The following is a 24,751-nucleotide window of genomic DNA, read 5'->3' as shown; positions in this document are numbered from 1 at the left end:
AACCGGCATCACCTTAGATATTGCTTCTGCTACATCCACTATGAATCAGATTGAATGGTACAGCAGGGTGCAGAAGATGCAGGATGGCATGCAGGTTACATACAGGTCATAGTTTAGTATCGACCACTGTTTAGAATCAGTGAGTTTATACTGAGTCCTTTAAATGTTGAATTAAGCCTCTTAAGTGTATATTAAAGGTATACTATGCAGGATTGTCAGTTACTGTTTGTTAACACACTCACTACTGAATCCCCAGACTCACTCGTGTTTGGCGTTTCACCTCACTGTATTTGCATTTTTTCAGTGTTGTGTCTCTTGAATGCTTGCTGCTTATTGCCTGGCACCTGGTCGCCATTTTTTAAAAGCCCTTACCTCACCTGAGCGCTGTGGGGGTACACACCCATAAATGTTTCAAATACAGAAAATAAGAAGAACATAAGTAAATATAGGTGGAGGGCAGAAAAATACACCACCACACACTTCTGGTAATGATAGAGAGGGAAATACTTGTGTATAAGTCATTACATTGTTTTTGTTTCTGGGAAAATCCTTGTTTATCTTTAATGGGAAACAAAGTAATTTTCAAAATCCATGTTTTTCCTATGGTCTAAAAATGTTAGGTCTTCAATTTGGGAGAGAGTTGCTCACATTTACTAGAGAGCTAAAACTCAAATTTGTGATGTCATCAAGTATAAAGTTTGGAGCTGCTCCATAGACAATGAATTGGGAAAGATGTCATAGATGACACAGAGCACACAGGGGAATGTTCTGAGTACAAGAGCACATTAACACTAAAATAATATAAAACTCATTTGGGTATAAAAAAGAAAAACATTCTGTCAGTCTCCCATTACAGTACGTGTCTATGGAGCAGCTCTAGACTTTATACTTGATGACATCACAAGTTTGAGGCTTACTTCTCTGGTTTCTGGCTTTAAGAGAGAGAGAGTAGCTCATGTTCACAAATATTGACTGAACTTTCAAAGGCCATCAAAATAATATACTGACTTTCTTAATTTAGGTGGTGTTCCCCTTTAATGTAATAAATGGGTTCATGTAATCGATAGAGATCATTAGTACTGGTATTAGTGGTATATTTGACTTCAGTATGCTGGTGATGTTACTGCTGGTGATTTTATGATGCACGACTCTATGTCTGTATTCTGACAAGTGACAGGAAGTACAGCAAGTGGCATTTTAAATTAGGCCTAATTTTACAGGTGAGCACAACAACTGCATGTAACGTAATCAAGACAGAATTTAGAAGCCATCCATACTTTTAGAGTAAACAGGATTCAGAATAGATGTAATTTAGTCATTCAACTTTTAAAATCATCTATAAATTAGGTGCCTTAAAATTCAGATGCATCTTTTTCACATTAAATAGAATCTAGGGTCTTTTCTTTATATATATATATATATATATAAAAAATGCTAATTTTCAATGTCAGAAGTTTCATATATTCACAGCAAACCCTGTCAATTCTGGTGATTAAAGAGAAGTATGATTTACGACTTATTCTTTGATGCAAGTGGAGTGGTACTGATTAGTCGATCAAAGAAAACTTGTTGCCAACTATCTTAATCTCGATTTATCATTTTATTCATTTTTGAACTGTTGGTTGGACAAAAGAAGCAATATGAAGATGTCACTTTGGGCTCTGGAAAATTGTACTGAGCATTTTTCCACTCTTTTTTGACATTTGACAAAACAAAGTAAATTAAAAAGCTTTGATGTTGGAACCAGCAGATTTTAGCTGCAGTATTTTTTTAAGTCTAAAATTGTGATTTCTTTAAACTGACAAAATAAAGCAATGAACCTGCACATTCATGTAATAACTGGGTTTGATCTCGGTGTGTGAAAAAAGATGAGATGGACCTGACCTCCAGGCAAGCCCAGACTAACTAATGATGGCCTGAGTTAAGCTAATATTTCATCATCAGCTGAGCCAGTGTTAGAATGATCTTGATACTATTAGCAGCCTAATGGCTAAATACTCCGGCACTGCTAAAAAAGGAGCCAGCCGCTGACACACTTAGCATCCATTGGCTCGTTTAGCATGGACATAAATGAGCATGTGAAATGGAGACATGAGAGGGATGGGCACACCAGTGACCCCTGCATATATACATGCACGTATACAGACACATACACCACCACACACACACACACACACAAGCACGGACATGGTGACCCCTACACGGTTGATGAGACGGGAGCTGATATGCGAGTCAGACGGAGCCACATTTGTAAAAAGCGATAGCCAATTACGGCAGCCCGGGCTGGGGGATAATAGCCTGCCTGTCAGGCTCTGTGTGCAGTATATGCGATCGCATGTATGTGTGTGTGTCTGTGCCTGAGCACGTAGTACCCAAGAGTGAATATCGGGTTCCTATTCTCATCTATTTGCCCTATATCTCCATTCCTTAGATATTAATTTCAGAGCAGTGCTGCAGCACAGGGCCCAGGTCGTTAGTGTGATTCATCTGGGCGTCATCCAAAATGGGCATGAAAAAGACAGAAAGAGTAAGCCATGTCTACCAAAATGGGAGGCATATTTCTGTAAGATTTCAGCACCATGGAATAATGGGGAGGTTTTTATCCATAATATTCTCTATCCCTGCTTTATATTACAAATGATGTGAGGTACTGGGTGAAGCAGAACATAAAGATGGAAAATAAAAAGACTGGTGAAATACAGGGAACATATTCCAGAGCATCAGTAAGAGGAGAAAGAACTACACTCATGATCACAGAATGAATAGCATATCAGTGATAGTATATATTCCCTGACACTGTACGATTCTTGGCGCTCCAACAATGCAAAATCATGTGCCAAGCTTCTCCGTCATAGAGACGTTGGGAGTGAAACACAGCAGAGACAGAGGGAAAAGGCAACAGCGGGGACATTGGTTTGAAAGCTCAAACATCAGTGTTTGTCCTGTACTTTCCACAGACACATGATCTCCTCAAGGACTCGGCCCTGTCAGCCACAGTGGCCAGCCACCTGAAACAGAGGAATGATAGACTATCAGAGGAAGGGAAACTGTTCAAGGGAATTGTGTGGATTTAGTGGTCTAGTGCTGACACATGGCTTTGAGCATGGTAGAAAAGCACTTTAACTCTTCAGTGCTTTTATCGCATGTACACACTCCATAAAACATGGCTCCATGTCGCAGCACGGCTCACACAATACAGCAACACACACACATAACGCTCGCTCAGAAGCAGCAAGGTTGTCAGGAGAAACCAAAATCTTTTCTTTCTTTTTTTTTTAAAAATAACAATTGTGTTATTGTGAGTGTTGATCAATCAATAAGAAGCAGTTGACAACAGACTGGGAAAAATTGACAAAACAGCTTTTAAACTATCGTAACCATTTTAATTCACATCATGAGAGCAGTGGTGGGTAGAGTACTGAAAATCTATCCTCAAGTAAAACCATATTACTTTCATTAAAAATGGCTCAAGTAAAAACGACCTGGTTAGTAAATTACTCAGACTACAAGTTACTTTTAGTGCGAGCCTGTACAAAATGATTAAAAAATAAAAAAAAACAGCACTCGTTGATAAGGTTTGGTAAATAAAATAGCAATAGAAGTATTGTCGCCTCACAGCAAGAGGGGTTCGAACCCTGGGGGTGAGGGAGCCCCTCTGTATAGAGTTTGCATGTTCTCCCCATGTCAGTGTGGGTTTTCTCCGGGTACTCCAGCTTCCTCCCACAGTCCAAAGACATGCAGGTTAATTGATGACTCTAAATTGCCTGTAGATGTGAATGGTTGTCTGTCTCTATGTGTCAGCCCTGTCAGTCTGGTGACCTGTCCAGGGTGTACCCTGCCTCTCACCCAGTGTCAGCTGGGATAGGCTCCAGCACACCTGCGACCCACCACAGAATAAGTGGTTACAGAAAATTAATGAATGAATACACAATTGAGATATGAACAATCTCCAACACTCTCTCTCTCTTCCCCTCTTTTTTATGAAAACATCAAACACTACATGTTAAATTAACTTGGCTAACATTAACTAGCTAACATCTTTTTCTCATGCAGTTTGCGCAACTTCAATATATCCGCAGAGGTCAGAATATGAGTTTATAAAAGCGGAGATCGGTGTTTTTCGGGAGGTGCAAGCACTTCATCATGTAACTGTTGTTGTATTTTAGATTTTGGTACAAAAAGTGTGGCCAAATGTGGTCAGGGATTTGCTGAAAACTGTCTTTTGTTCCTGCTTTTGCTCAAGGAAAATAAAAATAAAAAACTTTCATAGTTTCCTTGGTTTTGCTTCGTGGTGCATCCTTTTCTTTCAGACAGCTGAACCTTTCTATCTGCAGAGACACTCCTTGCATGCTCCCCCCCTTCTCTCAATCCCTGCATTTAAAACAGTTGCAAAGAAGGTATAAATGGCAAATGTAGTGAAGTAAAAAGTAGATCGTGTCTCAACAATATACTCTATTAAAGAGTAGAAGTACAGTTTAAAAAAAGATACAAAAAGAACTAGTTTCTTTCAAAAACTCCTCTTTAACTCATGTGCATTACTTGTAATAAATTACTACCCACACATGGGAGACATAACAGTCATTTTAATACATTTATACTTGCCACGTCTCCAGAAAGGCTCAAGCTGTCATTTGTTCCTCATGTAATGAGACTGTGGATTGAACATAGCGGACTTTAACGTGACCTGTTGTCAAATTGTTTTTGTCTTTTTCCCACTGTGAGCAGCCACTTGATTCCACTTTCTTGTCTGCACTTGCAGTATTTCCGCTATGAACTCCGATGGTGGGACCCACACAGCCAGAGACTCGTGCACCCAATCACACTCTCGTATTTATAAAATGCATTTTGTCTCTGCGGTTGCCATCTTATCATTTCCATAAAATCAAATCACAGAGGGGAGAAATAAAAAATCCTACAGAATTGAAACAAAGCACAGCAACAAAAAAAATGTTATGGAACTGCTTTTTATGGCTTTATTTGATTGAATTTAAAGTAGTTCTCTATAAAAAATTGATTAACTGAAAATAAATTATTTTTCAAGGGCTGGCGGGATACAAGCACATGAATTTTAAATCTATTCAGAAGCTGTAAATAGTTTGCTCTTGTTGTTCATATCTATTTGTATTGTGATACTGGAGAAAAATGGTGACGATATGGTGGATTGAAGTTTTGACGATATTATTTTTCATCAGCAGGCCTCTCCTTGTATATTTATATACATAATTCATATGTGCTTAAAGAAATCCCAGATTGGGGTTTTAATGCTGAAAACAAACAATGAAGTTAGAGCGTATCCTATGCGATATTCCCCTCTCCCCTATTCATCTCCGTAATAGAGATGCAAGCTCCGTAATGCTCGCTGGGAGCCAAGCATGAGATTGAGGATTTCTCACACGCCATGCATTATTCATAGTCCAGAGCAACAGAGTGTGTAAGATGAGAATTACACAGCATGAAGAGAACAGGGGAGAGGGGACTGAGGGGAGAAGAGGGGGAGAGGGGGAGGAAGGAGAGGGGAGCAAAGGTGAGAGACTGTGTGGAAGAGAAAGAGATAAAGGAGAAGAAAAGAGAGCGAGATAGTGGACACTGTCAGACCTCCATTTCCTCTCCCTCTCAGGTTAACCCCAGGATTGTTTTTGGAGTTTGCGAACAGTGGGGTGGAGGAAATGAATATGGAACCGGGAGCCCCAGATAGCTCGACCAGATTGGCACACAATTTGCATTTGTTAAATGTGCGTCTTGTGAGTTGGTTTGTATTCCGAGCACAGACAGAGTAGTGAGCAGGAAATTTCAGGGTTCTGTTATGATTCGTGTCCGGCCTTCGTTCTTCATAATGAAAAACAATGGGAAGTGAGTCAGGGTTGGAATTGATTTGTTTAACAATGGAAATGAACAAAGTAGGAGGCATGGACCAAAATAGGAGGCATGCTTTCTTAAACGAAAGCTCGGGACCAAGAAATTGCAAGATTGTGGCTGATACAATTTGACAAATGACTTGTACAGAATGATATAGAGCATTTTTCATCAGAATAATTGGTAGATGGATAAAAAAATGATTTCATTTCCATTAAAGTGCAAAAATATTCCTGTGCTGACATACGTGAGGCCGGCCAAGAAACTCTCACTGCACTTAATTTGCAGCTTAAAAAAAAGTTCCTGGAAAAAAAGCGGACACAATTGTACAATGCAAACGTAATTCATCAGCAACCATTTTCTGATTGTAATTATTCAGGATATGTAATGTGAAATAGCAGCAATAAAATTTTAGTTATTCCTCTGATGACCCCATTTGCTTGGTCTGAAAGCCTTTCTCAGCACAAGACTAATGTTATTAGTTTGCCAAGTTAATGGAATATTACATTATATATTTTTTTCCTTTCAACTTAAATACGCATGTGAGCCTCTGTGTGTGTGTGTGTGTGTGTGTGTGTGTGTGTGTGTGTGCGTGTATGTGTCTCCTCAGACGCAGCCTTAATGACAAGAATGTGATGGTTACTGGCTTTTTAACTTCCCAGTGATGAAAAGCCAGTATTAATTTAGGCTACAGATTTCATTTGTTCCGAACAGGAAAAACAATATAAATCACTTTTAGAGTGATTAGAGAGAGGGTTGGATTAATCCAGGCCTGATTAGGGCATTATGCTGGCTTGTTATGGACACACAGGGTGACTGACGGTAATTACTGTCTGTAATAGGAGAGCACACACTCAGTCAAGGCATGAGCCACGGCACAGTGTGTGTGAATTTGGGTGTGTGCGGTTATGTGCCGCATGTGTGCGCGTAGTTTGACTGAAACTAGGGTTGATAATGTTTGCTTTTCACCAATTACACGTTGAAATATGTAGACTGTGTGCAATCAGAGCGCGAGCTGAGAGAGCAGCCTTGTGTGAGAGACAGCCGCAGATATCGAGAGGGGTATGCGGAAGGAGAGGTGAAAGAGTCATGGCTTTGTTTATGATTATTGATATCCTTAGACAAACATATTCACCCGGATAATAAAAACAGATGGCGGTAGGTAAGGCAAATATTACCCCGTGGAAAATTAGAGAGGTGCTAAATCAGCAAATCGAACCTCAATGTGCGCAGACACACATGCAAAGCCGTGCACACACACCTGAGTCTAATCCATACACATAAAACAGACAACGTCTACGTGGGATTTCTACCTCTACAAAACTGCAGCACTTAAATTAAGGGATATCCTGATTAGACTCATTTTCTCATCTCTTTCCGCACAAAAATAAATGTCAAATATAAATAAATCTAGAGTAATCATTTTTATTCTTTTCAAGCTGCATTAATACCATATAGGCGTCTCGACAGCACTAGAAAGCATAGAGCAGATTCAGCAAAGCCTCCATATGCCAATATTGTCTTTATTATGGGGAATTTCCTGCAGGTGTAAAGCTAAATATCTTTTATAGTTTGGAAGCAGACATAAGGCGCCCAATGAGATGTGTCCCATTAAAGGCATGGAAAATAAGTGTGCATATTTAGCAGAACGCTGCACATCTCTCCTCCAACTGCACTCTCCCTCCTCCCAGAGCACTCCCGTCTCTCTCCTCCATGCCCCTTTTCCTTTTCTCCCCCTCTCCTCTTTCTTTCTTTATGGCAGCAATTGTTCCTTTTCATCACATCATTGGTTGAGAGAGAACTTTAACACGCCGTTGGCTCAGCAAGAGCTTCACATGATTTGATAGGCTGAGAGGCCCCCCTCCGTCGGTCCCTTTGGGCTGTAAAACAACAGTCTAGAAGCTTATTTTATGAGTGCACGCCTCTGCTCTTTGCATGTTTATGTCAAACATTTGGAACAAATGGCATCCATTGGCTGGAACAACACAGATAAATCTAGTCAATTCACAGGCAAGGAGAGCAGCACAGGCCACTGAGAAAGTGGCCCACTTGATGGCTGACAAGAGGAGTGCTTGCATTATTCAATTAATACCTGAAAGGGGTATATTTTATGCAGCATTTACTAAAGCATCCACCAGTCAATGTGTGCATGGCGCGCACAAATACACAAACGCACACCCACACAAACACAGGGACTTGTGTTTGCATCCTGGGAAAAGACTGGACTCCCCTTCCATTTTGCCAAATCAAATATACAGTGAGAGCAAGCTAAAAGGCACTTTCAATCAGCCGCTCTGGGTCTGTCTGTCAATCTGGGAACAACAACAATCTAGCCTACTTGGAGTGGTCTAGTCAACATCCATTCCCCAATAAATTCAATAAGTGATGCTTTGTGTGTGCGTGTGAGTCACGTGTTGTGTGTGTCTAAGTGCAGGTGTTTATGAGAGAGGCAGAGCGAGAGACAGAGACTCTTTCCGACAGGGTTGTTTTAGAACAACAAAGGATCATTTTAAAGTGACACCTGGATGTATAGAGGATGTTGAATATTCACGGAAAAAGATATAGACACATCCAGGTTGGGAAACACGGGAAATACAGAATAAATTTTGCTCTGTGTGTAATCCTACTCCTCATTCACAGTGACAATAGGAATCTCTAGTTCGCCAAATAATCTTAGAAAGCCAAGTAGCAGAGTTAACAGGCCTGAGCTAATGACATTGATGTGGAGGGCTGCACGCTGGAGTGATTGTCTGACTGTTTGAGACCCAAAAGCAGCGCTAGCAAGCTCATCATGGACCCGCACTCTCATTATTTGGCCACAAATGGAAATGCAAATCGCTCGCTTTGCTGCGGACGCCTCAAATTTATTAAACTAAAAGGTTTAATTTCCATTTTTCTCTGCATCAGCTTTATTTATAAATGTCGTGCCCTATGAAGACCCTGTTATTTTCTCCCTCTCCTGCAGGCTCTTAACAAATCTGCTCATTAATATGGAAATGGAGAATCAATCGCTTTTCCGGCGACAGAGCGCCGTTTCCCTCTGCGGTGTGTAATGTGCTCTGACTGGTCAAGAGCACAAACAAATTCACCTGCATGCGTACTCCATATATAAAGCCATACATTAACACATATCTATATACAGTATCAATTTATCTCACCATCCTTATAGTCATATAGGAATAATGCATTCTACATTGTGTTTGACTTTATGGTCATGACATCAGTTCAGTGCAGAATTTTCCAGCCCATCCACATGACTGTCAGACTATTGCCAGAATGGCACCAGATGTTGCAGCATTAATAACCCATAATATCAAGTCCTGCTTATCCAACCTTTTCAGAGCCCTAAAATAACACTCATAGACCTTAATGAGATCTAATTATGCACAAGGTTCTTATTCAGGGCAATATGACGATAATTGCATCTGCGGCTTTTAACACTTGGTCGTCATTTTGGCCAGTAAATTGCTTCGCTCTTCCTCTCCATCTGTCTGTCTGTCAGTCTGTCCGCCTCCCCCCGTCTCTTTTTCCGTCTGTCCACAGTCAACAGTGGGGAGTGAACTATCACACCTATCCACTCTGGTCCGCGACCTAATGAACATTTCTAAATGGCCATGACCAGCTGGTTAAGAGACTAATGTAGCAGCTATTAGCTAAAGCGGTTGTTTCCTCACAGAGTCATCTGTGGAAAGCAGCAGAAGAGAGGCAGAAGAGAGGCAGAAGAGAGTGGGCAAGGACGGACATGTCCCTGTTTTGACATTATCCTACTTCTCCACAAACACATATACAGTACATACGTACACACGTACACACACGCTGTACAGCATGTTTATCTTTCACATTCTGCAGCAAACAAACCATGTGACGTATTCTCAACCCACAGTGCATTAGTGCTTATTAGGGCCTCAAGGTGTGTGAGAGTGTGTGTGTGTGTGTCTTATTAGGAAAATTCAGTTTCACTCAAGGTCTCGGCACTGCGGTTGCAGACCACTGGCCATTGATTATTCATAGAGTCTGTGATTGGGTCCATTAATACAAGATTAGGGAAGGAACCGATGCTCATTTTGTGTGTGTGTTTGTGTGTGTGTTTGTGGACAGGAGTTGAATCGTAATGAATCCACAGTTTGTGTTTATCTAGAGTCTATCAGTACAAAACATTATATAGGTACAGCACATAAAGCAGAAGGAGCACATTAGCAGGGTATGAAGGTGTTTAGTTTCTGATTAACAAAAGCACATTAAAGGTTAGTTAAAGGTATTAGGTGTTGGGGCTATACGCCAGAGTAACACGGTGCCTTTGTTTAAAAATGAGCAATAAGATTCAAACAATAAAAGGGAATATTTTAACCTCCATCATTTACCACATACTGTAAGATTTCCACCTAATAGCATTTGTTCTTCAATTGAAACTTAATCTGAGTAAATGGTGCTTAAATGTTTAAATCACATTTACAGGCTGTCAACTGATGTGATGTTCTTCACATGGTCACCCTTTGTTTGAATGAAAATAAATTGATGGCAAATGAGAAAGGATTCTGCAGAGCGGCTTCAGAAGACCTATTGGATCGTAGCTCCCCCAAGTGGTCGTTTGGGGCAACTAACAGAACCTCAGAGCCAACGCACCCACAGGAGCTCTCTGGGGGTCTGATACTTCTTATAAGGAAGAGTGCAATAAAATGATTTCCAGTAAATTGTCTGGGATTGCTGCTGAGAAAGAGGTCAGTGTTACATATCATGAAATAAGTAGTCTGGGTTCGCCTCTCTGGCTCTCACAGCCAAAACACCAACTTAACAGCAGACACTTTCATACATCATCATCGTCATCATCATTATCATCATTAACATAATCATCATGATCATCAAGTGGAGGAGATTGCTGTGCTATTTGACCTACAGGAGATCGAATACTGTGTAGTGTGCACAATATATGTGCTGTTATAGAAATCAGACCAGAAAATGATAATCAAATAATTTCCTTTGCTTTATTCATATCCAACCTCACAGCCCATGTGGTTGAGGTTTTAGTTCCAGTTGTGTTTTGGGGGTGGTAAAGACTAAATCTGAGAAATACTCCCTTCAGTCTTTCCCAAAAAACGATCTTAATGCTTTAATTTTTTAGGGTGTATCTGAGAAACAAATATGGAAAAGGTAAAAGAAATCAGCTATAATTCAAATTTGGGTTGACATCTTTGGGATAGGGGGAAAAAAAAGTATAAACAATTTAATCCACTGCAAAAAAGTCCACAAAAGTCATTTAAAACTCTACTTGAATAGAGCCAGAGAAGTAAGATGAGTAAAATGTAGTTAAAATATCAACTGCCCCTGTCAGAGTGTATTGTATTTTTGGATTATTATTAATGATAGCAGTGGCGTTAAGAAATTATGACAGGCCCCAGTGCAAACTGTTTTGTCCGGCCCTAGTGCCCGCTATCGTGCATGTATTGTCTTGACACAAATAGACTTGAGATTGGCCAACAACATGTATATTACCCAGCAATCATCATTGCATTGCATAGTTTTATGGGATTTTTATAGATCCTATATTTATATGGGAAAAGCATATTTTAAAAAAAGAAAAAGAAAAAGGAACCATGACAGAAAAGTTTGTCTTTTTAAGGACATACGTGGCACCGTTTTTAAATATATAATTTTGTTATCATTTATCTTTGAACAGATATATCTTTGAACACAAGGTGGCAATCTGAATCACTTGCAAGGGCCCGCTCTCTCCATGGGCCCCTCCACTCCAGGGGCCCTGGTGCAATTGCACTGCCTGCACTGTCTACTGTATATTTGCACCCCTGCATGACAGACATTTTTATTTAAAGGTCAGTGTGTTGGATTTAGGGGCATCTGTTGGCAAAAATGGTATTTAATATTCATGACCATGTTTTCATTAGTTTATAATAATCTGAAAATTAAAAATCTTTTGTTTTCGCTACCTTAGAATGACATATCTACTAACTGGTGAGTCCTCTTCTACGGAGTCCACCATGTTGTGCTACAGTAGCCCAAAATGGACAAACAAAACACTGGCTGTAGATAGGGCCATTCATGTTTGCATGTTGGCTACTGTAGTTCTCCGACACGCTTCACAAAACGGAACAAGTTTCAGTTCTTTTTCTTTGTAAGGTCATCATATACAGTGTGTCATATCTAAAGTACGAACTATAATGTTCCCTCTGAACTGTAGGGGAGTACACAATAGCAAAAAAAATGGGAATACTAAAGTAAGTTACTTAAAAATTGTACTCAAGGCTGGAAGCAACTGGGTTAAGTAGGCAACTGCCAGTAGGTGCCATAGATCAAGGGTCTCCAAAAGTCCCTCAGGGTGAGTGTCAGCTGATGTCTGGCAATTTTCATGACTGCATATTTGTTAGAGAATTTGCACCACTAAAAGTACAATATCAACTAAAGCAGATTCTGTGTTATTAAATAATTGTGTTGTCCTGTCCTATAGAGGGGCCGTGTGTTGTGCTCATGGGACATATCTTTAACTAAAGATTTGTTTAATTACATTGCTGCAAAATAACATGTGGCAGGTGGCATGGAGGAAAAAAGGGGGTGCACCAGGTAGTGACACCTTGGATAAGGGGTGACCTGCAGGAGGAACGGAGGCTGTGATGTTGGTTTAGGAGAGTGGGATGAGACAGGTGCACATTTCATCCCATGCTGGTGTGTCGGGAAGACTGGGGCAGTGTAGGCCTACAAGTGTTTTTTGTGTTAAGTGTTTTATGCTGTTGAGTTTGAATGTTTTTCACATTTCTAGTTTTCATGTATTTCAGGTCTGCTTCCCTGCTGAGTTGAAGGCGGCTGTCTAGTCGATAGGAAAGTAGATCAGTGGACCACGTATTTTAAAATTTAGCCATGTAGTTATTTAACTTTTAATCTGAATGCATTTTTATATTTTGTGATGTGTTCTTCAGGTTATTAATTTGTGTCTGCAGACCAGTCAGATGGTCAGGGCAAGATTAAGGTGTGCCATGGTTGACTGTTTACAGTGAAAATAATCACGTGTGGTAACTTTGGAAATATGTGGGCACTTCGAATGCAAGATGTATTGATTGCAGTGTGCACTGGTGTGACAGTGGAACCTAAACCCTGCCAAGTTAGTGATAGCTGGGGGAACAATCCTGAGGAGGGTTTCTCCCTTCATATCATTTCATTCATTCATACAGGAGAGGAGTTAAAAGTATTATTGTGTGTTACGGTTAAAACTTGCATGACTCAGTTAAAAATTAGTTTTCAGCAGGTTCCTGTTATGCAACATAAACACATTACAATACAGTAGATAAGCAGAAACAATCAACAGAGGCCAAACAAGAAAACATAGGCAGCTACTGAGACAGTGCAGAGTAGACTGAAGTGGAGTGAGTAAAATGGGATATAGGATTTAACTCAGTGGTTGCAGGTCTGTCCTTCCATCAGGTAGTGTTTATATGTGTGTTTGAAATGTGTAATAAAGGTTATTGCTCTAACATAGCACGGGATCTTGTTCCAGATCTTAGTGTAAGTGTGGCAACATGATCTCTGATCAGTAAGTGCATGCGAAACTGATCTAGTGATGCAACTCCATCATTTCCTATCATTTCTTAAGCTAGAGACGTGTAGTGGTTGTTACAAACAGACACACAGAAAACGTGGGGCCAGGGAGTATTTCAGCATAGGAGTAGCCTACAGGCTGATTTTGTGTCTCTGGATAAATAATGAAACTGCCATGCACTGTAGCCCACTTGATGGAAACTTGGAGCCAATGTAGGTGCATGCACAATTCACAGAAAGTGAAAATGGGGGTAGAGGTCAACAGGGGCCCCAACATACATTTTTGCCCCCATGTCCAAGGGCCCCCTGACATATTAACCTGACCACATCTCAGATTAAAGTGGCTTATCCCTGTCATTTAAATGAAATCAACAGTGTTCGTGTCTCAACTATACAATTTTGACTTTCTATGTGAGACAACCAGAGAAACAAAGGGCAGATCCTCCTCACCCCAGTGCACCACACCGGTGTGTTCAGATGTTACTGTACCTGTCCAGGCGTCATGCTGTCCGTGGTGCTGAAACCGTGACGTGGTAGGCGCCGCTCATCACGCATCCTTTCCTCCTGCCATTTTTGTGCTACTGGCTAGCTTGCTAAGCAAGGGGTCTCCATCAGCAGGAGGCGGAGAGGACTGCAGGCAAGCAGAGAGAGAGGCAGTCAAATCAGGAGACTGAACCTTCCCTTGAGAGTCGGGGAGCTCTTCCACACAGGAAACCGTTTTTAGAAAGGCTGTACAATGTCCGACTTTGACAGCAACCCGTTCGCAGACCCGGACTTCAGCAATCCATTTCAGGTAGCTTACTTAGCTAACCAGCTAGCTAGCTAGCTAGCTAACGTACGCTTCAAAGCCCAATGAGGCCAGTGTTACTTTAGCGTCCCTGCTAACTGTCTCAGCTAGTAACTTGACAGCTAGCTTGAGCGTTTCCTTGGTATGTGGCTAGGTAGCACAACGAGCTAACCATCGCTCACATTATTTATCTTACCACTGACGCATTATATGGCTGCTCACTTTGTAAAATAAGCTGTGAAAGATTAGCTAGCGTGCTACTGCTGAGGACGTTGGTGTTTTTAACGTTTTGTTGACGTTTAAGCCAACTAAGAACAAAGACACATGATGTTAGCCGGCTAGCACTGCCCAGCGTCAGTAAACATTTGATGGCACCTGCTAGCTTGGTAAATAAGTTAGCTAACCGGCTTGTTAGCATCAGTTGGGTGCATTGTGTGCCCACAGTCATCTCTAAATGTCGCTTGGACGCAGGCTTAGGGGATTTAAACGTGTTGGTGGAGTTGTACACAGTCACAGCAGTGCTCCAATTAAACTTAACTTTGCATCATTTAACACTGCATGCATAAACGTCGCACACAGTATTGGACCTTAATATTGTCTTGAAACATTGACTTCCTGTTCATGTTAGGACACCGATTTAGCTAGAAAAACATTAAGATTTAGGCTAGATGCAGGCATCAAGCTGTTTCTTTGTGCTACAGTTATGCACAGAGGAGTGTATTCTCCTTTGCAAACTATCTTACCTTTCACCATGACCTGCCAACAGTCTGTTGGTTGCACCCTAACAGGACACCTAGTGCGTGATTTAAATGTTAAGTCCCTCCCCTACTTGCAGGTGTGTTAATCAGTGGGTGGAGTCTTGGTTGGAATAAATACCTGCAAACTGTTGGCTCTTAATGGCACATGGTGTTGCATGCACATCCTACTCTCTATGTCCACCTTACTTGGAATTAACAGACCCAGTGAATGTGTGGTCAGCTGTGTTTTTTCATACGAATAATAGGTTAAGTTACAACAACAATAAATACGCTTTTCATTTTGTGGCTGTAGTTTTTACCCCTCTAAATCCCTCTGTCCTCCTCTCTGTCCTGTAGGATCCTTCAGTGACGCAGGTGACCCGGTCTGCCCCTCCTGGTGGTCTGGAGGAGTATAACCCCTTCACAGACGCCAGAACGGTCAGCTTAACTAGCGTCGCCATCGATGAGTGTGTGCATGCATGTGTTTGTGTGCCTCTGAGTCATTGACCTCATTTAATCCACTACCCTCCTTCTCTCTTTCTCCACCTCTCAGTCACAAAGGATTTCACTGACAAAATATGACTGTGGCCTAATTACAGTTTTGATTCAGGGTCTATCTTTTTGATTGCACAAATATTAATATAGCAGGTCTATGCTGGTTTACAGGCGGCCCCTGGGAATGCCCCCAAAGCTACTCCTGCCCCCGCCCAGCAGAACACACAGCCTGCCATCATGAAGCCCACAGAAGAGCCGCCGGCTTACTCACAGCTACAGACTCAGGTACTGCTCACAATAACATCTTTATATATACTGACTCACCTGCAGTTTTATAGCACATGTACAAAAACTCTCTGTCTTTGTTTTTGGTTCACATTTCCTCTTGTTCTTCATATATTCATCTGATGGCCCAACAGCGGCGTAATGAGGTACTGTCTTACATGTGATGCTTTCCCTAACCCGTCATGTCACGTTCTTGAATAGTGTGAATTCAGTTGTTGCCCTGTTCCCACGTGTAGCTTTCCTCTTGCTGTTCAGTGTTAGAGCTAGTTCACTACTAACTGAAGAAGACGAGTGAGCTAACAGCTGATTGCTTTTAGGATTATAACCTTTTTTCCCCTTCCTAAACTAGCACACCTCTAAGCTTACCTGAGTGGAAAAACACCTTTATTACTTACCTTACTGGATATCATTACTCCTGTCAGTGAACTTTAAGAGAGTTTCTGTGTCTGTGTTAGGACCAAGCACGTGCTCAGGCTGAGTTGTTGAGAAGGCAGGAGGAGTTGGAGAAGAAAGCAGCAGAGCTTGATCGTCGGGAGAGAGAGTTACAGTCCCACGGAGCTGCGGGAGGTCAGTCGGTCACCTCATTCACTTGCTTACCGCATAAACCTCAGGGTCTAAATGGTCATTCTGAATCAAAGTTAGATTCATGACAGTTTTAAGACTCAGAAAGTTGAGTTGGTTGAAGTTGGTTTACAGTGGCAAGAACATAATTGCATAGTTCCAGTTGTGAGTAACATCACAACTCTCTGATTCATATATTATATACAATACCAATGAAGCATTTTGTCTGTCTAATTATATTTTATTTAATAATATGCAGTGATTTATAACACCATGGATTTTGGAATTTTAATTACATTTCAACTAGCATTATTTTAGAGTAGAAATAATGAATACGTAATGGTTGTGTGAACCAAACTTAAACTTCATGGGAAAGCATTGTTCGGGCTTTTTCTCTGCTGCAAATTAGAATGATCAGTTTCATGGCAATCTGTTTTATAGCAAGCAACATTACAGTACATAAAAGAACATCCAGTACAGTCAGGGGGAGGAAGTGTCCTGAGTACTTGGGTGGATTTACACTACAGTGACGAATATTTGGGGGAGTTCCCAGGGTTGATGGGGGGGCACAAAGACACAGATAAGAGTTCATCATCTGTTGTGCAGGGACTGTCTCTTTTGCAGCAGTGCTCATTCCTGTAGAGAAAACCCCCCTCGCCCTGTGATCTCCCAGTACCACTAGCATCTAGTTCTAGGCAAACAGGTGCACCAAACCGTCCATGGACAGTTCGGCATCCAAGTGTCCTTGATTGCCTCTAAATAGGCATCTCTGAATCCGTGATGGAATTGAACATGGGGTTGCAGATCATCTGTTTTATTTTGGAGAGATTGTTCATTAGCGAGAATGATAGACGATCATGATATACGAGAGATAGTTTCTGCAATCAAGACATATGAATCCCTGTTTTCCCCGCTTCCTGGCCTTGTGGTGCAGAGGGCCATAAAAATCTGCCTGATCATTCCTATGATCAGCAAACGAATTGAGGCACGAAAGGATTAGACTTGAGGGAGGGGCTGAGGAATTCCATTTAAAATAATTAAAATTTTCTGTGAAATACCTCTGTCATAAATGTTAGGGTTACCAGCTTCTTGGACACACAGCAGTTTACTTTTTATTGTACAATTGTGAGCCTCCAGCAGAGAAAAGGTCGTCCTGTGTGAAATGAAAATTTAGGAGAAGCATCTTTGAGCTTCATGCACGGTGGCTTACATTATCAGAAGGCAACTAGAAACTGTGAATAACTCTGATTAGAAAGAGTATGCTAGCACCAGATTTAATACAAACATAGAGTAGGTTTTCTGCTGAATGTTCCCAATCAGAGTCATCAAAATATTCACTCACACTCATACCTTACATTTACTGATTTCAGGTGTAGTGATCACAGCATCTATACATTGTTGTCTTTGTCCACACAGGGCGTAAGAACAACTGGCCTCCCCTGCCAGAGAAGTTCCCCGTTGGCCCATGTTTCTACCATGACATCGCAGTGGACATTCCTGTAGAGTTCCAAAAGACCGTCAAGATCATGTACAACCTTTGGATGTGTAAGTGGATCATCTGACAGCCTCCAAAAAGGGCAGTTACCTTCATTGTCATTTATTTTAATTCTGTCTCACACCTCCATCAGAACACCTGGGTTTTCAAGACGAACCCACATATTGCATTGCAAAAGAAGCAACCTGCTCTGCAGCGTATTTCACCACAGAATTATAAAAAAATATGTAAAAATTTGAGCCAGTTTGTAATCAAGCATGCTTGTCAACTCGTTCATCACAAAGACATTAGAAAACAAAGAGATTTTTATTTAGTTTGCTGAGCAGACATTATAATTTGTCATGTGCTTGTACGGAAATGGCACAAAATGTTTTTATTTCTGTTTTTCTATCAGTTCACGCAGGCACGCTCTTTGTGAACATGTTCGGCTGCCTGGCCTGGTTCTGTGTGGACGCATCTCGCGGTGTAGATTTTGGCCTGGCCATGCTATGGTTCTTGCTGTTCACTCCCTGTTCATTCGTCTGCTGGTACAGACCGCTTTATGGGGCTTTCAGGTAAGTAGATACATGGAAGATTACACCGCCTTCAGCAGCAGCTGAACGAAGCAGAGACATGTCTCTCTGTGGACAACCATTGTGTGATGATAAGGCAAAAGGCCATATTTGCTCTAAGTGTGAAACCAGTAAAACAGGTGGGCAGTCGACTGTGAAACTGCTGTTATTTCTTGAGGTTATAGGAGCTCATTCTTATCCTCTGGCCGTTTTCTAACTCTAGTATTACAAATTCCCTTTTTTTCTGCATGGGTAGGGTGCCAAGACAGACTTTCACGAGGAAATCATGTTTAATGACAGATGAATTAGTAATAGAAATGGACAAAATGTTTTATTTTATTGCCCCTAAATTGCTCTCTCACTACCTTGCTCTCTGTCTCCACCACAGGAGTGACAGTTCATTCCGCTTCTTTGTCTTCTTCTTCGTCTATATCTGTCAGTTTGGAGTTCACGTTCTACAAACTATTGGCATCACTGGCTGGGGAACATGGTAAATATATAGTTTTGTGCTTTTCCTGACGCTGTACCTCTCATAGTGTGCGCTGAAGTTCCCTCACATTGTCATTGTTTTGTTTTGCCAGCGGTTGGATCGCAGCTTTAACTGGTCTGAACACCAGCATCCCAGTGGGCATCATCATGTTGCTGATTGCAGCCCTGTTCACTGCACTGTCTGTGGGCTCGCTCATCATGTTTAAAAAGGTACGACAATCACAAAGTGCTCCTACGTGCCAGTTGCTGTGTTTAATAGTCTCTACCTGAGATGCAATAGCTAGCACCTCTTTAAAAACCTATCAATGATGCAAACAATTTAAACACTATCAGTAAATGTTTAGAGTGGACAGACGTACACTGACTAACATACTGACTGGGACAGGAAATGTGGGTCCAAGCCGCACCATCAAGATGGCAGGAATAAGCAGGATACTGTGCGTCATAATTATTCAGTGCTTACGTTGAGCCAAATGTCAGAGTTATGATTAGCCAGGAAGTGAGCCATATGAATCATTCAGTGCTGCGAAAGGCCTTGTAATTGATTTAGTCCCAGTGAAACGAAAGTGAGAGCGTCTTTAGCTTCTGTGCTGTGATGTATTTTCCAGTGAAACTGAATATTTCAGCAGTGTACAGTCACAAGAAGGATTTAAATGAAATCCTTCACATTTGATTGGACCTCTAAAAAGTGGGAGTTTAGGGCGTTGATGTAAACATATTTTTGACAAAATGTATTTTTCATTTAATCAGGTCTTTAAATCACTTGACTTGAATCCATCTAATTTTCTTCTCTGCTCTCCCCAGGTGCATGCACTGTATCGTACCACTGGTGCTAGTTTCGAGAAGGCTCAACAGGAGTTTGCAACTGGGGTCATGTCGAACAAGACCGTTCAGACTGCAGCCGCCAACGCCGCAGCCAATGCTGCAACCAATGCTGCTCGTGGGGCCTTCAAACCTCAGCCATAAACTGAACATACCCACACGTACATGCACACACGCGCACACATACAAGCATACACACATTCACACACAAGAATTGAAGATGCACAACTCTGGCTCCGCAGGCTCTCAGATCAAATTGATTCTATTTATGAATGTTGTTATGCTAAGATTGCCCTGCACACTCGCTTGCACACACACTTGCACCTGCTTAAAAAGTGCAAAGAGTCGGAGACCAGAGATAACAGAGAAGTTAGTCAGATAAAGTGACCAGAGTTGTTCACCTTCACTTGAAATCAAATTTCAGAAACAAAAAAACTCTCCTACATTCTTTCTGTCTGCTTCTCAGTCAGATGACTGCTCACATCCCTTGAAACATCCACTAAGTGACTCGAGGTGTGCTCTGAGTGTGTGGGATTTCATCTCACGCTTTCTCACTCGCTCCTTCCGCTTTCCCTGTTCTTCTGTCACCTCGAGGTTATCCTAGGTCAGGCAGAGGTTCGCAGTTCTAGCATACCTTATTTTTGTCATGGTGATGACCTCCAAACAGCTTCCTGCCTGGTTAATACAGTATACAGTTATGAAAAGTGATAATCTGATCATGGTGTTTTTGCACATAGCTCTGTTGTCTCGGTCACATACGGAAAGTACAGTGTATGTTTGACTGCCTGGGCCTGCGTGTGAATGTGTACTTTACTTTAAGAGAATTTTGGCTCTCACTTTTTTTTAAGAATTCAGTCATTGACATCCGAAAGGTAAATTGTACCTTGTCCTACATCTGTGCTTCTATTCTGAGACAAATATCATCCAAGTAGAAATATGTCGGTATGTTCTTATTTAAGGACCCGCCTGCAGCACCCAGCAGTGCTCCAGTGAAACCTGTCAGTTGAACAGTTATTCCCAGTTCGTGTGCTACTTTGATTGGCGATGTGGGCTGGATCAGCATCTCCGTGGCTTCCTAAGATTTGACAGCATGATAACGACATGCATGTTCAGCACAGTAACGGTAGCGGTTTCTTTGGCAAAGTCATACTGTCTGCTTTTCTCTGGCTACAGCTGGTGGCTGGTTTTGAGGGGAGGATGTTCGCCTACTTATTTTCCCTCGGTTGGGTTTCTGTGAGACGTGAGCTGTAAAGTTATTGCATGTCCCAGCGGCTGTGAACTGATTGACGATGTTTGGATCTAATTGTGAAGATGCACTAAACACCCAGGTCAGTAGGGTCACCAGTTCTCACAACAGACCTTGAAGAGTTAAGTTATGTGCTTTCATAGCCTCGGCCCAGCTGTTGAAGAATTTAATCTGGGTCAGAATGATGCAGATTTGGAAATTGGAAATACTTTGTGCCATTTTTTCAAAGCAACATTGGATTGGATCACCCGATCCAGATACAAACTTTTCAAGATCACTAAGAAGCACTAAAAGGGGCTACATATCACAGCGTAGGCAGCCTGCAATTACCACTTATCCCCATAGGTGTCGCCAAAGAGAATAAACAGATCTGTGAGATTGTGATTGCAACTTGAAGCCTCGGGGTGTTATCCCCATAAAACAATCCCCCAAATAGCTGTCAGTATCAGTAAGAAGTAAGTAAGTATTTAGTTGATAGCCTAATCAAGTGCAAAATATAAATACAATCATAAATAACTGACCAGTTTAAAAGTTTTATTACATTTTGTTGCTGAAATCCACCCCTCTTCTGGGACCAGGATGATCCTGATTTTGAACAACACGTACTGAAGGTTAGGTTTGATTTAGATCAAAACTGAAAAAGACTGGATTATGTGATATAATCTGATATAATCTTTTTTGAATGACCCATTTTGAAGATTTGATCCAATCCGATTCCCCAAATCTGATCAGATTCCTTCTGAACAACTGGGCCCAGGTTCACTAAAGACAAGAAACAACATAAGAAACTTTATAATTTCCCCTCATGTATATGTGACATTAACAGACTACTATGTGGCTCCATCTCAGCTGTTTTTTGTAGCCCTTCACTTGGTTAAAAACTAACGCTGCTATGAATCGGAGCGCCACTTGGTGGTGGCCTCCTGACGTCATGTTTCCTATTGAAAAGGGGACACACTATTCATTCATTCATTCATAGGAAGAACTGAGAGAAGTGAGCGGCCTTTTCTCACAGACGATGACCTGGACAGTGGTAAAGATTTGATTTTTCTAGAGATTAACCTGCATACATGAAATAGTAAAAACACTGACACTGTGTATATGTACACAACATAGACTAACAGCCCGTTTGCATTTTTACAGACTTTTTTTTTCTTCTGTTAATGTTACTGGCATCTGAAGTTTCATAGCCAAATGAACATTAAGATAACAGAGGATAGGACTTAATGCACATTCAGTGATATCACTAAGATACATTAATTTATATACAATAATAACAGTGTTATTCAGAACTAAGTTGTACACACTACTTACGCTGAAGTGAAATATGGAGGTGGGTTACATTTGTGTCGTGCTTTAGCACCTCTCATAGTGGTGGTGAGTGTGTGACGGCGTGCATGATCGATGACTGATGACTGGTACTGCTTTTATCACAAATGTACAGACTGAGCATTATCGTGGATGAAATACTCCTGCAAGTGTTACCAAGTTGAAGGTCAATAGTTTGTTGTGAAATAATCAGCCTACATCTCGGCAGTATTTTTTTGTTTGGAAATATTATGTTTTTAAATTCATTGCACATTTCTTGTTTTACGTTGAATTTAGAGGAAAAAGTCAAACCTGTTTTTATTTATGGCGTAATTTAAGTCGTTTGCATTTCAGTTTTGTTTGGTTTGATTTTACATTATGTATTATGTTTGTGTGGTTTTGTAATGACATGATCATAGCTATCAGCTAGATTTAAAAAGTGTCCAATGACTTTGCAACTTGACCCTGCAAGAGGTGTGTTTGTGTGGATGAGGATGTGTGAAGGACTGGTATGAAAGGCCACAAAAAAAAGACAAAAAAATCTCCCTCAAGTGTTATTCTATGTCCTGAAAAGCTGTGAGAAATCTACCAAATGTCCATATAGATTTGTTTTTAAATCTTGGTTCGTGACGTGCTCCCTTGCCATGTTTTACTTTAAATATTACACGACTTTTCTTTGCTACAAACACCCACATGATTCCCATGTATCTATAGGTTTAAACAGTCGTTACATGAAGCCATGCCACAGTGGGTAATTTCTTGATGTGTTTTGGCGAGCCGATCCGCAGTACTGAACGATGTATTTGAAGTCTGCTGACACAAAACTGTGTTTTTGACCTGTGACCATGTTATTTCGCTGAATCAGAGAAGAAACTCATTCAAAAGGGACACTTGTACATTTTGTAAAGTTGAAAATTTGATCCCCATCATCAATCACATGTAAAAAAAAAAAAAAAAAAAAAAGATAACATAATGCACTCTTGTCTGGCCTTTGTTGCATGTGAAATAGTTTGAGTTTTGTATATTTATGGTATTAACATGAAATAAAATTTGAAAGAAATATTGGTTGACTTGTTTTTATAAAGTTACGTAACTTATCGGCTTCTTATCTGTGTAAATTATTGTCAAAAAATTCCTTTAACCAAATGCCCTTGCCAAATATTTGCTAAGGATTGTGACAGTGTTATAAGCCAGCCTTGTAAACCTTTAAAATCAAGCAATGTCTACTTATAACAAGACCCCTTGTCGTAGTTTGTGGACGCACAGGAGTTGCAAGTAGTTCAACCAAAAACTTGATGCTGATGCAGGTTTAAGAGCACTGACAAAATAAAAACTTGGCAGTATTAGCATCCAGATTTGTCCCACTGATATCTGATACCTGACCTTACTTTCATTATTACTGACATTTTTTCTTTGCCAATCTTGTCAAACCTGTTGAAGGGACCATTTTCTAATTCACAAGGAAAACATAATTTGATTCACAGTGGGATTTTTTAAGGTGCCAAAGTGCATTAATAAGCATCAAAACAGAGCTTGTTTATCAAAAAGAGTGCCAGGGGAGAATCCGATTTGCAGGCTAAACATTAATATATTATTAATGTTTGTTCAGTATCTGGCGCCTGGCTGACTGTCATTTTTGCCAAAGTGGCCTCTGTGGCAAAGCAAGTTGAGTATCCCTGCTTTAAGGTATCAACCGAAATAACCAGTACCACGTAGTATTGAAACTTCTCCAGTCAATCAGTTCCTCCATTTGATCCTTTTTGTACCAGGAGATTGAAAAAAAACAATTTGTATGGTTCTGCTCACAGCAGACGCTCCTTGATTTAACGCTAGGTGTGATTGCTGCTGCTACAACCAGCACAGTCTGTGGTGTGGTGAAGTCGAGCACAGTGTACTTTGAAGTTTAGTGTGCTGAGATGCCACCAAAACATTCAAAAGTGTGGCAGTACTACACACCTGTGGCATCTGGTGGCATTTTACCCTACTGAATGCTTACATTCAGGTGATGGTACTCTACTGATACCAGTATCACTTTAAGTGTACTGGTTTCGTAATTCTTAGGGTGTTTTCACATATAGTCCTTTTTAAATAAATTGAACGCAGTCCTCTGAAGAGCACCTAAAAGTGGACCATCAGAAAAGGGACTCCGTTTTTTTTGTTTTTTTTGAAAAACTACTCAGTTCTCTTTCTGGTCAACTTCAGCTCTGATGGGGCCTCAGTCCTCTTTCTGTTCACAATATAGCCTATATATAATATATATTGACATAGTTTTGTTTTTACTTTGAAGTGACCCTGCAGTGCAGTTATGAAGCCACTTGCTTTCAGGTGAACTCAGCGTTTCCGTGCTGTAGACTGTTTCCATTTGATGTATTCTACATTCCACATCTGGAGAAGTGCTGTATCTTCTGTGGACCAAACTACTCCTCATCCAGCGTCTTTGCAAGTGTTACAGGCTGACATGGTTTTGTCTGTGGTTTCAAGCGTCTTAGTGCAATAGCATGTAATCTAGAGGGTTAAATACAATGCCAAAGAGCAAAGAGAACCTGGAGCTTTGTGTTCAAAAGACAGGTTAAGTGAACT

General features: G+C 40.9%; 2 protein-coding genes across 2 annotated transcripts in view; one reads left to right on the top strand and one right to left on the bottom strand.

Moving 5' to 3' along the window:
• LOC126394053 (corticotropin-releasing factor-binding protein-like) overlaps positions 1–14,003 on the bottom strand; it is a 93,944-nt gene extending 79,941 nt beyond the window's left edge. Inside the window, exon 1 of the mRNA XM_050050631.1 lies at positions 13,885–14,003. The gene's annotated coding sequence lies outside the window, so the exon portion shown is untranslated. The remainder of the gene's footprint in view (positions 1–13,884) is intronic.
• Positions 13,995–23,231, top strand: LOC126394051 (secretory carrier-associated membrane protein 1-like). Its single transcript, XM_050050627.1, has 9 exons — positions 13,995–14,188; positions 15,277–15,357; positions 15,586–15,699; positions 16,155–16,266; positions 17,677–17,805; positions 18,150–18,309; positions 18,695–18,796; positions 18,888–19,005; positions 19,600–23,231. The coding sequence occupies exons 1-9, from the start codon at positions 14,132–14,134 to the stop codon at positions 19,759–19,761; spliced, it is 1,035 nt and encodes a 344-aa protein (XP_049906584.1). The 5' UTR covers positions 13,995–14,131; the 3' UTR covers positions 19,762–23,231.
• The last annotated feature ends 1,520 nt before the right edge of the window (positions 23,232–24,751 follow it).

This window comes from Epinephelus moara, chromosome 8, assembly GCF_006386435.1.
Source record: "Epinephelus moara isolate mb chromosome 8, YSFRI_EMoa_1.0, whole genome shotgun sequence".
In the NCBI taxonomy this organism is placed as follows: domain Eukaryota; kingdom Metazoa; phylum Chordata; class Actinopteri; order Perciformes; family Serranidae; genus Epinephelus; species Epinephelus moara.
Note: the sequence above shows the minus strand (reverse complement) of the source record. Positions and strands in the feature narration are given on the sequence as shown.

Coding starts and splice junctions, on each gene's coding strand:
- LOC126394051 (XM_050050627.1), top strand. CDS start 14,132: ATGTCCGACTTTGACAGCAACCCGTTCGCAGACCCGGACTTCAGCAAT. Junction 15,358..15,585: donor CCTTCACAGACGCCAGAACG/GTCAGCTTAACT, acceptor GCTGGTTTACAG/GCGGCCCCTGGGAATGCCCC. Junction 18,310..18,694: donor CCGCTTTATGGGGCTTTCAG/GTAAGTAGATAC, acceptor TCTCCACCACAG/GAGTGACAGTTCATTCCGCT.